Source organism: Pseudopodoces humilis, chromosome 2, assembly GCF_049639895.1.
Source record: "Pseudopodoces humilis isolate 2021_Gansu_Grassland_sample_001 chromosome 2, ASM4963989v1, whole genome shotgun sequence".
Taxonomy (NCBI): domain Eukaryota; kingdom Metazoa; phylum Chordata; class Aves; order Passeriformes; family Paridae; genus Pseudopodoces; species Pseudopodoces humilis.
In genome coordinates, this window is record NC_142201.1 from 64,660,756 (window position 1) to 64,674,013 (window position 13,258).

The following is a 13,258-nucleotide window of genomic DNA, read 5'->3' on the forward strand; positions in this document are numbered from 1 at the left end:
GGTCTTCCATTAGGAACACTTCAGCCAGTTAATATCTTTTCTTTGCTAAGTATTCCAAAACTAGACTCAGTAATGAAATTATTTATTTAAACATCAGGAGACCACTTCTTATCCACACTGCCTGTATCTTGCCATAATAGGACATTTTACTCGATTACTTTAACTCAAGTTGTAAGTATTTAAGGTAAATATTTTCTGTATAGATTATTTTATTTTATTCCTTGGTTGTTGGTGATGTTGGCTGATATGTGGCTTTTTGTACTTTAAGATTTGATCTAGAATGGTCTTGTTATTTCCAAAAGGAAGGCCAAAGAAAAATGTTTTGTTTCTATTATAATAAAAAAAAAAAGCCAGGTGACCTTTTCCTTGGGAAGTACTTATAATGGTGCCTCTGGCCATGTCATTCCCACTTCTTTGCCTGACACAGGACCCAGGAACTGTGCACTGTTCCTCTCACAAACAGCCATTTATCCATGGGAAAGCCAGAGGTGTGTGTTTGATTTTGTGCATGTTTTCTTGAAATAGTTGTACCCAGTTAACAAAATATGCTCCAGAGAGTGGAAGCCCCTGAATTATGCCAGGATGCTTCTTGTTACCTTCATATACCTTCAGCAGAGATCAGTTCATCAGCCCAGGTGTAATACAGAAGAGCTTTATCAAGCCTTATTAATACTCACTGAATTCTCTGGAAGGACTTTGCTTCACTGAGCTTTAGATCATTAGCAGATTCTCTCACTTCTTGTATCTGTGAAAAACTACATCACATAGCAGAGCAAAGCTGAGTTTGTCAGTTAAATGGTTTCACAGCCCAGCAAAAGTATGTTCTCCAAGAAGCATACTAAAAGGCTATTGTTGATCTTGGCATGCAGAGTTTGACCCCAAAGAACCTCTTGCTTCCCATCACTTAATGGTAAGGAACAGAAATAGCACAGAGCAACCAACCTTTTGTGGGAAAGGTAAGGCCAAAATTAGCAAGGGATTCACAAAACTTTTTGAGACCAAACATAGTTTGGATATTGCCTTTCATATCTCTCTCTGACAAATTTTGATGTTATTGTTATTCACAGTAAGACTTTAACCATAATTATAATTATAAACAACAAAAGGCAGTGTTTTAGAGAGGGCATAAATCTTTGTGAATTTCCACAGTTGCTGGAAAATTGTTTTTGCAGTTGTTCAAGTTTCAGTGCAACATAGGAATTTAGATAGGCTGTGTCCAAGTTTTTTCCTTAGAACCTAAAAAACATTTGAATGGATTTCAGAGGGAAGTTATTTCTTTGTTGTTTGTTTCTTTGCATGAGACTAAGAGATCCTTAAGTTCCTTAAGAGTAAAATTGCAGCTCTAGGTAGCTATAAAGGATCAAACAGGATAGATCCAAAATGTTTTCTAACCAAAAGTTGCCTGCCAGCACTAAAACATAGTATTTAATCCAAGGATTTATCCAAAGGAACTGAGAATTTTTGTAACACTATTGAGCTGTTGCCCTGCTCAAAGTTGCAAGGTTTGCCATCAGTCTTAATTTTTGAAAAGAAAAGTAGGTCTACTTTTTTGAAAAGACATTTCAGTATCTAATATCCAAAGATTTCAAGACTGGAAATACAGATTCAAAATGAAAATCTCTAAATAATCCAATCTCTTTAGATAAAAATCTAAAATAAAAGATAATCTTATTAGTGTATATTTATTAATGCATCTAAACATTATTCATATGCAGTATGTGATATCTATTTCTGAATTCTTAAGGATTTTTAAAAGTATTGTGAGAATTTTAATGAAAGATGTTATTTTTCTAAGAACATTTTTATTTCAGTGCTTTTTTTGTTTTTCTAAGATGTATTTGCATTTTGTTGCTTTGAATAAAACTTATTTTATGATATGTAAGGTTTATTTTAGAAGAAACCATTTTTTTCATTAATGTTTAGAAAATTTTGCTGCAAAAAAAAATATTTGGCTCACAAATTAATTTTTTTTCTCTGAATTAATTTTATCTGATCAATTTTAATTCCTTTCTTGCGTCAGGCAAACTGGATTTCAGTGAAATGGTTGAAATTGATCAGCTTACACGTATAATAATCCACAATGCTTTCCAAAACCTCTCCTCCATGGTGTCTGTCATTCCCAGGGCCCCATGTGGTCTGTGGGATTCCTACCCTGAATTTATGTATTTCATCCCATTAAAACCATGGGCATTTAATGAAATTTGTCATCTCAGGCTGTTTCAAAATATCCATGCTGTTATTTCTCTTTTATTGCTCCAATATGTGGGTATAAACAATGCAGCAAGTATTTGAAAGTCTTACCCTCAACTTTTTAATTTAAGTCCTTGATTAATGAGGCGGAAGAGCTGCATAATGTTGATAATTTCATTGTAAGTGGCAATAAATGATAACAGCATGGAATGGATAGGTGAGTGTCTGAGAGGCAGGTGTTAAATCTAGCTGATGTGAAGAGATAGGAAAGACACAGTTGGAGCAAAGAGACAAACAGAACATAGCAAAGAATATCCAACTAAAATAGTGAAATCTGCTCTGAGTGGAATTATTTCAGTTAAACACAGGCATATGGAAGTTAGACATCTGTTTTAATTAAGCCTGATCCTCCATGGTTCCATTTTCAGCCAGTGGGAAGACTGACCCACCTGCAGATGTCAGGATTACTGCCTTGGAGATTCTCGTTTCCTCCCATGGAGCTAAAGAGGGCTTTGAGCAAGCAATTCGTCCCCAGTCTGACTGCCAAAAAGGCTCTTGCCTTTAGGTCTACTCCCTGTCTTTGGCTGGTTCCTCTTAGCAGTTTTTCCCCAACAAAAATACTGTTTTTTTTACAATGTGTGCAGGCTGGCATTGCCCCCTCTGTTTTTTTGAGATGTTAGCTTTCTTGCTTCTGAATGTGTAGCTTTGACATGAGCTCTGTCAGTTTGCAGTAATGTTGCTGCTTTGGCACATTAATAATCAGGCACTGCCTGAACTCTGTTTCTCTTTCCTTCCTGTAACAGTGCCTCTATTAGACAGTCTTGTCACTGCATGTCTGCTCTTCTATCATGTCAGGTCATGTTTGGAAATGCCCTGAAGCTTCTTTGCATAATAAAATCAGGTAGTATCCAGCTATCCATAAATCTTCCAAGTACAAAAGTGTGCAAGGTCATAGAGATAATTCTGCTCTGATTTCTGGATGTATTTAAAAAAAAAAATCAACAACAACAAAAAAAAAACCCAAAAACATAGATTTTTCAAGTCTTTTCCTGAAAACTGGCATGTTGTGTCAGAGCCTGTGGAGGTAAGGGTGGTCTGACTTCTTTCCTCCAGACACTTCCTTCTTGTAAAAAGATACACTTCTGAACTACAAAAAAGATTCCAAAGCCTCTGGCTGCTGTAAATTAAACCTAAATAGCACAGCTGGCAATCTCTGAGGTTTGCTGTTCAAAATACCTTCGTCATGTAAGCTCACTGGGCCTTAGAGGCATCTTCAGCCTTGCGTAAAGGCTCTGGGGTTTCAGAGCACACTTTTCTAGGATAGCACTTCAGTCTCACTTGGGAGGACTTACAGAACTCTAGAGTCCAGTTCTTCCAGCATTCATTGCTCCAGATGAGCCTTGCTAAGAATCCCTCTCCATGGAGACCTGGTAGCTGCAGTCTGATCACAGCTTTCATGATGAGTTTGCCCTGGAAATGTGAATTTGAGCAATCAAACTTAGGACAAGATTTGCTTTCAATAATGCATGTGTGGGCAGCTCTCCTGTGCACATGTGGGTTGTGTGTCTTTCACAAATGTAGTATCCATCTATCCATCAGCGAAACTTCAAGTTCTCTGGTGTCACGTAGGATCTCTGTAACTGTATTTGTATATTGAGTTTGTACTTAGGTGCTTTGGCTGCAAGAAGAGAAAACTATCACATCTCTGTTACAACCGGTAAAAACATGGGATTTCCAGTTTTCCATTTCTATTTTCTTGAAAAGAACATGCATCAGGATGAACATAAAAATTATGAACCAAGAAAATAATTAGAACCCCTACCTACCCCTACAATGTCAAAGTATACTCAGAACTTTCAACTGACAAATGACTTCCAGATTTCTGGTAGCTTGGATTAATTGTGTTTCTAATTCAAAATGATCAAATTTACAACAACTATATACTGTCTTCCACTATTTTATAATAGGTCAGTATTTCTCTGTTAATGTCAACTTTAAAATTGCATTTCATTTTCTGGAGCCCAGGAAGTGCTTGGAAAACAGTCTGGCTTTTCACTCACAAAACAGACCAACTGCAGCAGCATTAGTCAGCACTTTTTTTCAATCTGTACATAATCCCATTATATTTTAGGCAGGGCTGTCAAAGCATACAATACTGAGCAACAGTCTTACAGAGAACAGTCTCATTGCAGTCTATGTCAGTTCACATCTTTGTCTGGTTGTGAACCATAGAATATCTTGGCTGAAGACTTCAATTAACCTAAAGCCTCTTGTTAAAGCATTCATCTTATTTTGCATCCCAACCTATCACTGTCTTTTCAAAGTGTATGTTAAAGAGAATCCTTAACTCTGATCAGAATTACAAAAAAGTTTATTTCATTCTATGAATGTGCGTATTGATTTCTGCAAAGCCTTTTTATTTGGGGATCTCCTGTCAATGCAGCTGTTTGCTTTCTGTGCTGTAGCTGTCTTGCCAATGTCAAGACGCTGTGACTTTTAAGTGAAAATTTCTTAAATGAAGTAAGTAAGGCACTGCTCAGTGACATGTGACTTAGGGGCCATATCTGTATTACACAGACTTAGGCTTAGAGCCTGGAGCCAGGAATTCTTCTGCAGCACAGTGGTGATTTTTATGTGCTACAATGCAGGTGGAGCAGCAGTGATTCAGAACAGTGTCTGAAATGTGAAGGGGATGTAGCAGCACACAAAACAGCTGCTTTTGTGACCTGATGATGGTTAGGTGTCAACAAGTTATGCCTGAAAAGTAGTAGAAGAGCAAGCAGAGACATTTGCAAGTTCATGGACTGTGTGTTGAAGGTTGGAGAGGACTGTGGAGAGAAGGGAGAGGCAGATCTGCTGTCACCATGTTCATACTGCACATCATGAGTGACCAGGTCTTTGAATAGTAAATGGTTAAGTCATTTAACTGGCTGAAATGGGCAGGCATGTTGGAGCCTGCCCTAGTAGCCTTGGGTAGGCGTGCTGCCCTTGTGATGGCACTTGGGCAGCTACCAGCAGTGCAGCAGCGTGTGCCCTTAGAGGATATTGACCCCTATTGCCGTGCAATCATGTTCATCTATCTTGTTCTCTCACTCAGTGCAACTGATTGCACCTTGAAAATAAGTGTTCACTTTGTAACAGTTCTATGTGTTCTGGGTTACTTTTAGCTGATACACTACAGAGTTGCAATCAGCCTGTCTAGGCCTTCATAGGCAGTAAAATGGCATGTCCCACTTTCCTGTCTACTTGTTCCCAGCGCTGTTCTTCCTCAGTGTGTTGTCCCAGGTCTGCAGAATGCTGACAGGGTGATGGCAGCATGGCTGAAAGTTAATCCTATGAAAATAAAAATTGCTGGATCAATCAGATGATTCAGATACTCCTGAGGCTTGTGATTATTGGTGATGACACACAGAACAAGATGGGACCATGTGTCTGAGATGTGAGGGTGAAGTTACTGAGGAAGAGAACTTCCCCTTTTGAAATCAGGAGACAGAAAAATCAAGACAGTACACTACAAAATTAAATTATTATAACTCAAAAACCTACCTGGCACAAACAAGAGTAGGCCAGAAATTACTTCTTAGAGATAATGTTTGAGAAAAATCACGAGTTTTCCATCCAGGCAACCAGAAGACCCATTGAGACAAAATGATAAGGTTTAAGGAGAGAATTAAGCTCAGTAAGAAAATTTAGAACTCTATAGGCCCCTGCACAAAATCTGTTCATCATTTTCTAAAAGAGCAGGTAAAAAAAGGCCATGTTAATTTGACTGTATCTCAGCATCAATATGTAAGAGATTGGCCTTATTTCTGGTGAATGTTGCCCCTCTAATGAGCACAAAGTGAGAAATTCCTACAAGAAAATAATTAACTGTGAAAAATTAAAAGCTGTAATGGAATTGTTATCAAAAAAACTCTATAGATAATAATGTGAGATATGCATCTAAATGTCCCATGTTGTCTCATTAATACATTATACAGTAACGTGGAGTATCTTCTTCGGAGTGGTTTTAATTTTTATAGCATTAAAGAATCTCCACACAGTTGTCTCTGAAGCTGTTAAACCAAGTTCATGTCAGACAATGTGCCAGATTTCCCACTTGGATTGGATATTTCTGTTTCACTGTGTCTAGCACAATGTATACTCTGCACACCTGAAAACAGTTTCAGTTCCTTCATGTCCCAAGGGAAGGTGTCAACAAAAGACTTTCTTCTGCAGACACTACTCTTTCATATGGAAAAGGGAGACTTTAGTTCAGCATTGACAGTAACAATAGAAATTCTCTTCCTTATTGTGTGGGTTCCAATCAAAATATATTGTGTTGGATTGAGTTCCGCAGTCATAAATTTTCCAGTCTGAAATGCATTGCATCAGTTGCCAAGGACTGCGTTGACACTGGTAACTTATTTTAAGGCCCTTTTTAATACGTTTTAGGATACAATGAGAAAGAGATTGAGGAAAACCAAAGAAATTGTACAAGCAGATTTTTTTTTTTTTTTTGGGGGGGGGGGAGGGGTTTGCGTGACAAATTAATTCCAGAAACAGTGGAAAGATGAAATTTCACCTAACTAGATGTGTAATTTAGAGCACTTATCCACCTTCCCTTTACATTTGATGTAAGGATAATCAATCTATCATGACTTAAGTGTCTAGAATAGTCACAGTCTTTTTTAACTTAATATTCGTGCCTAATGAATTATGTTCTATTTACAGGTTTTATCTGGGGTGAAATTAAACAGATGTGGGATGGTGGACTACAGGACTACATTCATGATTGGTGGAACCTCATGGATTTTGTAATGAACTCCTTGTACTTGGCAACAATCTCCTTGAAAATTGTTGCATTTTCAAAGGTAAACTGTAAAATAATAAAAAAAAAGGAACATTTTTAAGATAAATTAAATCAGCTTTCTTCAATCTTTCTTCTGTGTTTGGAGGTCTGGAGGCTTAGCAATGCAAGAGATGTCTGATGTGCTCTGTGAATCCTCTGCAGCAATAACAGGAAACTAGACAAGTATAAGAGCAAACAAAATATTGGATTTTATGCTTTTTTCTTCTTGGGCCATGCAATCTTTTCTTGTTTTTTCCTGAACTGTCATATTATTAATTTCTTGAGAAATGAAAATGACCCGTAATATTTTATAATGTTTGCATTTTATGTTAATCTTTGATTTTTTAAGTGGGAAATTATTGCCTCTAAGACAATTTTACACAACTTTCAGACAGGTCTACTGGCAAAATATGTAGTCTAAATTGGTGGGGGGAACTAAAGAGCAAGATTTTAATTTCTTTTGAAAATGCATTGTAAGTGCAACATGAGAAAGTAAAACTGAAGGGGATAAAATGGTCACTTGAGACTGGGTATGTTCATTTTTACATTCTTTTCATGGACTTGTGAATAGTCTTATATTTCCACTGGTTTTAGTACCTTCCAGCAGAACAGCCCTTCTTTTCAAAGGCATAGAACATGTTGTGTGGACATTTTGTATGTATTCCACATGAATACATAATATGAAAGAAAGAGAAATTCCTCATAAAATGAGATATTTTGAGCAAAAAATGGTCTCAGGTGCAAGGAAACCAGATATGAAAGGAAATTAAAGCATTATTTTAGCATTTGTAATAGAGTTCTTACCACATCCAAGTAAAGGTAAGCCCATTTTTACTGGCCACTGGGATCAGCATTGTTCTTCAGCTTTTTCAAGTTCCCTGCTGCCAACGATAATTTATAGTTTGCAATAGTACTGCTCTGTATTCATGGAATGAGAGTCCCTCCTCTGCCAAGATACTTTTGAGTGGGACAAGGAGAGAGCCATCAAGTAGCCAGTTGTGACTTCCTCTCCTCAAAGAGCAGCTGTTCTTGCAGCAGCCCTGCCAGAGGCATGGAGGAACTTAGGAGCTCTAATTTATGTCATCTTCTGTCTGTTCGCAAAGGTCCGTGTGTCAGCCAGTCCGGAGCAGGGATGAGCAAAGACCTGGGATGTGTTGACACATCAGCCTTCTTTGACAAAAGGTTTCTGACATGCTGGGTCTCTGGCTGCAAACCTTTGGAATTCTTCTCACTCAAAGAAATTTGGAGCCTGAAAGGGGAAGGTGGTCCAAAGAGTGGTGAATTGTCATTTAAAAGCTAATGAAATGCCTTTTTATACACAAAGACACCTTATCATAAAGTGACTAAAAAATAAATAGTCATTTCACTGTCCCTTGTAACAAAGCACACTGCTCATTTAAAATAGATGTTTCCAAAGCATTGGAGATGGCCAATTATTCACTTCAGAATAATATTAATTAGAAGGCATTATAATCCTTTCATCTCCCAAATGGCTTCTGCTTACAGTAATCGGATTCCAAGGTGACAGTATCTGGGATAATGTGCATTCATTACTCTCCAAATTAGTGCTTACATTTTAATCATAATGAATACAGTGCTTAAAAAAGCTGTGCTAGTCAACTGACACACATGATGAAGTAATGAACAGAGGAATACAAGCGTGATTTAATACCCTGCCACATTCCTTCAAATGCATTCAACAGAATTCCTTGTCACTATGCCAGATGAGATTGTGAGGATACCAAATGTAACCAGTATGTTTTAATGTAAAGCTTTAATTTTCTTTTCCTAAGCATTGTGAGTCAGGTTTTTCTAAGTTACAGCTATTCTGTCTTTATTGAACCAAATATATAAAGTCAGTTCTTAGATTTATTCTATCTTCTATGGATCAGTTCCAGCCACCTAAGAAAACATTTTAACCAACAATCTTGAATAAAATTATGAGTGACCCCATGCTACTCTCCGGTGTGATAAATATTCCCTGAGTAAAATATAGTGTTTATTGCCCATTTAAGGCTCTGTGACTGATGCAGTAGTTGAGTAGATGGATATTACCTGGAGTAGCTGAAGGGGTAATTTAAAATTCACCAAAGTATAATTTCAGGATGAGAGAGCTGCTAAGGTAACTCAAAGTTATTTGTTTTATTGCCAGTATTCAAATAAAATAAGGACATCTTATAATTTTCAATGGCCTATAGTTTTTAGTCTCTGTATCAACACATCAGGTCTTCCTAAATTATCCAATATATCCAGTGAAAATGCTCTCTTCTCCATAAAAGTATCATAATATGTAGTACATTGTCACAATTTTTTTGAAGTACATGACAGATTTTAAGAAACACATTTGTTTTTATGGAGGGTGTTAGGTAGAATTCATTGTGTGTTAAGAAAAAATGGTTCTTTTTATGTTTTTTGAATATAATTTATTTTGTTCTGATGTGTAAAGTTAAGTGCAGTGCCAACATGTGTGCAGAATCTGCTTGTTTTATCTTAAATACTTGTTAAACGTGAGTATTGGACCTAGTGGTTCCAATTCTACTACAAATCATATCATTTCATATCACTGATAACATGCGTCAGTCACTGGCATGAATATCTAGTAGAGAAACAAATTCCTGTTCAGAACAAGAACTCTGAAAAGTAGCTAAAGTACATTATTTATCTCAACATTTACTGGCTTAATGGTCACTGTGTCAAGTCTACTTTGTTCAGTAGTAAGTAAGATTATATATCTCTCCTGACACCAGTTCTGCAGAAGCTAGTGTCTTCTTACATGTTTGCATTGTAAAATGGTTTTGATTGATATTTTACCAGATTCACAGACTAAATGTCCATTTACATAGGAGGATTAACACCTCTCCACCCCTGAGAAATTATGGACTCGATTCCTCCTACGTAATTACCATTTTAAAGCTCTCCACTTGGCCATCCCTCTGCCCCTTTCCTACTGCTGCTTTGAAATTCCACATAATGAATGCAAGGATTCGTACATTCATTTTAAAATAGGAAGAGTTCACATTTACATATGACTTTTCAGGAAAAGATTTGAAGTACTTTTCCTGAAATTTATATTATTTGTGACCAGAAACAAGGGGGTCACCTTAGACTGAGGTCCATCAGCCCATTAAACATTCAGGTAGCCTGATCTACATGTCTGTTTGATCTCATGTGGTGCTTCCAAGAGATCAAGAGTTCATGGCTTTTGTTTTAATGGGAAAACAGTGATCATTCAGCTTTTTTTTTTTCTCGCAAATGGTTCAGATTTTGAATACGCATTTTAATTCCTTTGAGTAAGGATCAAGAATTATTATCTTGCATTCCCTGGCTGACAACACAAAAGCATCATATATTTGCCTTGAAACTCTACTGTTTATATGCTGCTCAATTTGTTTTCTGCTGTTCTTAATTTTCCATTGATGTGCCATGTAAATTTCCTTCAACCACTGAGCCAATAATAGGTGTTATTTAATCAAATTAAGTGGTGGTTGGCTTTGTTACATGTCAAAAGGTTGTGTTTGCATTTCAAGGGGGGGCAGAAATTCATCAGGGTCACCAAACAGAGGACTGCAGAGTATCAAGATCATGACTGACAGCAAACTCAGTGTTGCTATGTTTTCTCTTACCATTTTCCACTCCCTAGAACAATATTAATTTATTTATCCTTTGTAGAGCAGGACTTTAACAAACATGAGTGAGAGAAAAAATACTTCAATTTTCCATGGTTTGGCTCCAAGATACATTTTTTTTTCTTTTTTTTTCACTCTTCCTGATTTTAGTGTGCCTAGTCTTTTCGCTACTCTTCTATATTTTCCTTTTCACATGAAAGCTGCTTTTTTCTCTAAGTTTTTCTTTAATATTTCTGGATTCCTTTTCAGCATCCTCTGCTCCGGTTAGTGGAATCAATAAGGGTTTGTTCTTAGAGACCTCTTATATTTATTATTTCCTTTATATTATTTGCTGTCTTCTTGCAATTAGTATATTTCACAGACAATTTTCAAACTTATCTCTCAGACCTTCACCTTTCTCACTTTTTTTGTGCCAAGTATTTCCAGTCTCCTAAATTATGTTTCTTCTGCACTAAAATAAGAGCTATCACTCCCTGCTTACGACTGTGACACCTCCTGAATTCTATCCAAACATGCAGGAAACACATGGGCCCAAAAAATGAAGTCAGTTATGCTGAAATATCAGTTGTGCCTTTGATTTCCCTTTCACAAATGAAAGGTCATTTCATCTTTCTCAATGTTTGAAAAAATCAGTTTTGTGTCTTTATCCAGGACAACATAGACAAAGTCCTTTTTTCCTCACCTTTCTGCTAAACATCATTTCTTCTAGAAAATGTGACATTGGATACATCTTGCCAGACTACAGCTGTAAGACAGTCTATCCCCTTCCCCAACAATCAATGAGGAGAAAATGAGAAAGTGAAAGAGCAACTCACTTGTGTGAGGGATATTTGCTTTCCCACTGCTCTAGAAATTCTCACTTCTCTTTGCTGACTCTAAAAGTAGGCAGCAGGGTGAAGATATGGCTGTCCACACCTGACTTGTTAAACTTGATTCTTGCTGGCTTGGTATATCATGTGCTATACTTATTCAGTGTCCTGTAGTTCCATGTATTTCTCAGAAGGGTATTTCCTTACATTTCTCCCAACTCCCCCACATCTGTAACTTCCCTGGAACCTGCCTCTACTTGCCCTCACCTAAAATATGTTTGCAGTTTGATGCTTTTGATTCTCTACCAAAAACTCCATCTCTTCCCAGTTTTATATATGCTATTTACATTTCTCCATGACTGTATTTTATGTTGTGTACTTTTCCCTAATCTGAGTATCTACTGCATTGTTCAGTACCAGTCTTTGCTTGTATGGACAATTATTCCTAGTTATTTAATAGGTGCAAGTGTTCAGCTGTCAGGGTTGTAAAGTGCCATGAGAATTTGCAGTAATGTGTTGTAAAGTATTATTCAGAGAAAGACATTATAGGAATCATGCTGAGGAGTTTTCAGCTCTCCCTTCTCAAAAGCACTGAAAATAGTTTCTTTTGCTTTTCCTTCTTGTTTTATCTCTTAGATGTTGTCTCTGGTAACTAAATTCTCTTTTCTACTGCCTGTTTTTCATCACTGATCTTGAATCAATCAGAACTGAATTAAAGAACCATAGTGGATGGGGCAGATGAACATAATCATTAGGGAAAGGATAGTCTAATGAAGAGTGTACTGATCTATGATTCCCAGGTCTTAGATTTAATTCACTGCTCTGTATAGAAAAAATATCACAGGTGAAAGAAATGTAAGGATGAGTAATTCTTAATTCTTTAATGGACTTTTCCAAATTTGCAGTTCTCATCCTCACATCCACAAATCTGTCAGCTGCTATTGCTGCTTGTTTATATAACAAGCATAATATAAATGGCATAATAAATGGCATTGTACCAGAAATTGCTGTGAGGCACTGGGACAGTTTCACATGCACTACCAGTTGGTAAGAGAAACCCTGGTGTGGGGCCTGTGACAGCTGTTAGTGTCCAAAACAATGCCCAGTTCCCTTTCACAGTTTGGATCATAGAATCACAGAATCATAGGCTGGTATGGGTTGGAAAGAACCTTTAAAGGTCCTTATTGCAGAGCCTCTGCAATAAGCATGGACATCTTCAACTAGATCAGGCTTCTCAGAGCCTCATACAGCCTGACCTTAAATGTCTACAGGAATGGGTTATCTACCACCTCTCTGGACAACCTGTTCCAGTGTTTCACCACCCTCATCATAAAAAATTTCTTCCTTATAACTAGTCCAAATCTACCCTTTTTCAGTTTAAAACCATTAGCTCGTTGCTATTGGTACAGGGCCTAGTAAAAAGTCTCTCTCCATCTTTGCTATGAGGCCCTTTCAGGTACTGGAAGGCCACCAGATCTCCCCAAAGTCATCTTTTCTCCAAACTGAGCAGCCCCAACTGTCTCAGCCTTTCCTCAGAAGATAGGTGTTCCCACTTTGTGGCTGGCAGGACTTTTCAAATATGATGGTGAATGACTTGGAACTACATCAGCCAGTTTCTTTAGGAATCTGGGGTGCACCTGATCAGTTCTAACAGACTTAATGTATATTCAGGTTACTCAGGTGTTCCTGAACCACTCTGAGAGTGATCACCTTCTTTGTAGGGCAAGTGTGGAGAAATGCTGTGATGCCTGTTTATGTTGTGTCATCTGGCCCCAGTGACACATGGAGTCCCTTTCCTTACT

The 13,258-nt window shown here is 37.4% G+C and overlaps 1 protein-coding gene across 1 annotated transcript in view; it reads left to right on the forward strand.

Moving 5' to 3' along the window:
- The window catches only part of TRPC4 (transient receptor potential cation channel subfamily C member 4), a 127,979-nt gene that overhangs the window by 97,292 nt on the left and 17,429 nt on the right, over positions 1-13,258 (forward strand). Inside the window, exon 5 of the mRNA XM_005516324.3 lies at positions 6,904-7,043. Within this exon, the coding sequence (XP_005516381.1) occupies positions 6,904-7,043 (140 nt within the window). The remainder of the gene's footprint in view (positions 1-6,903; positions 7,044-13,258) is intronic.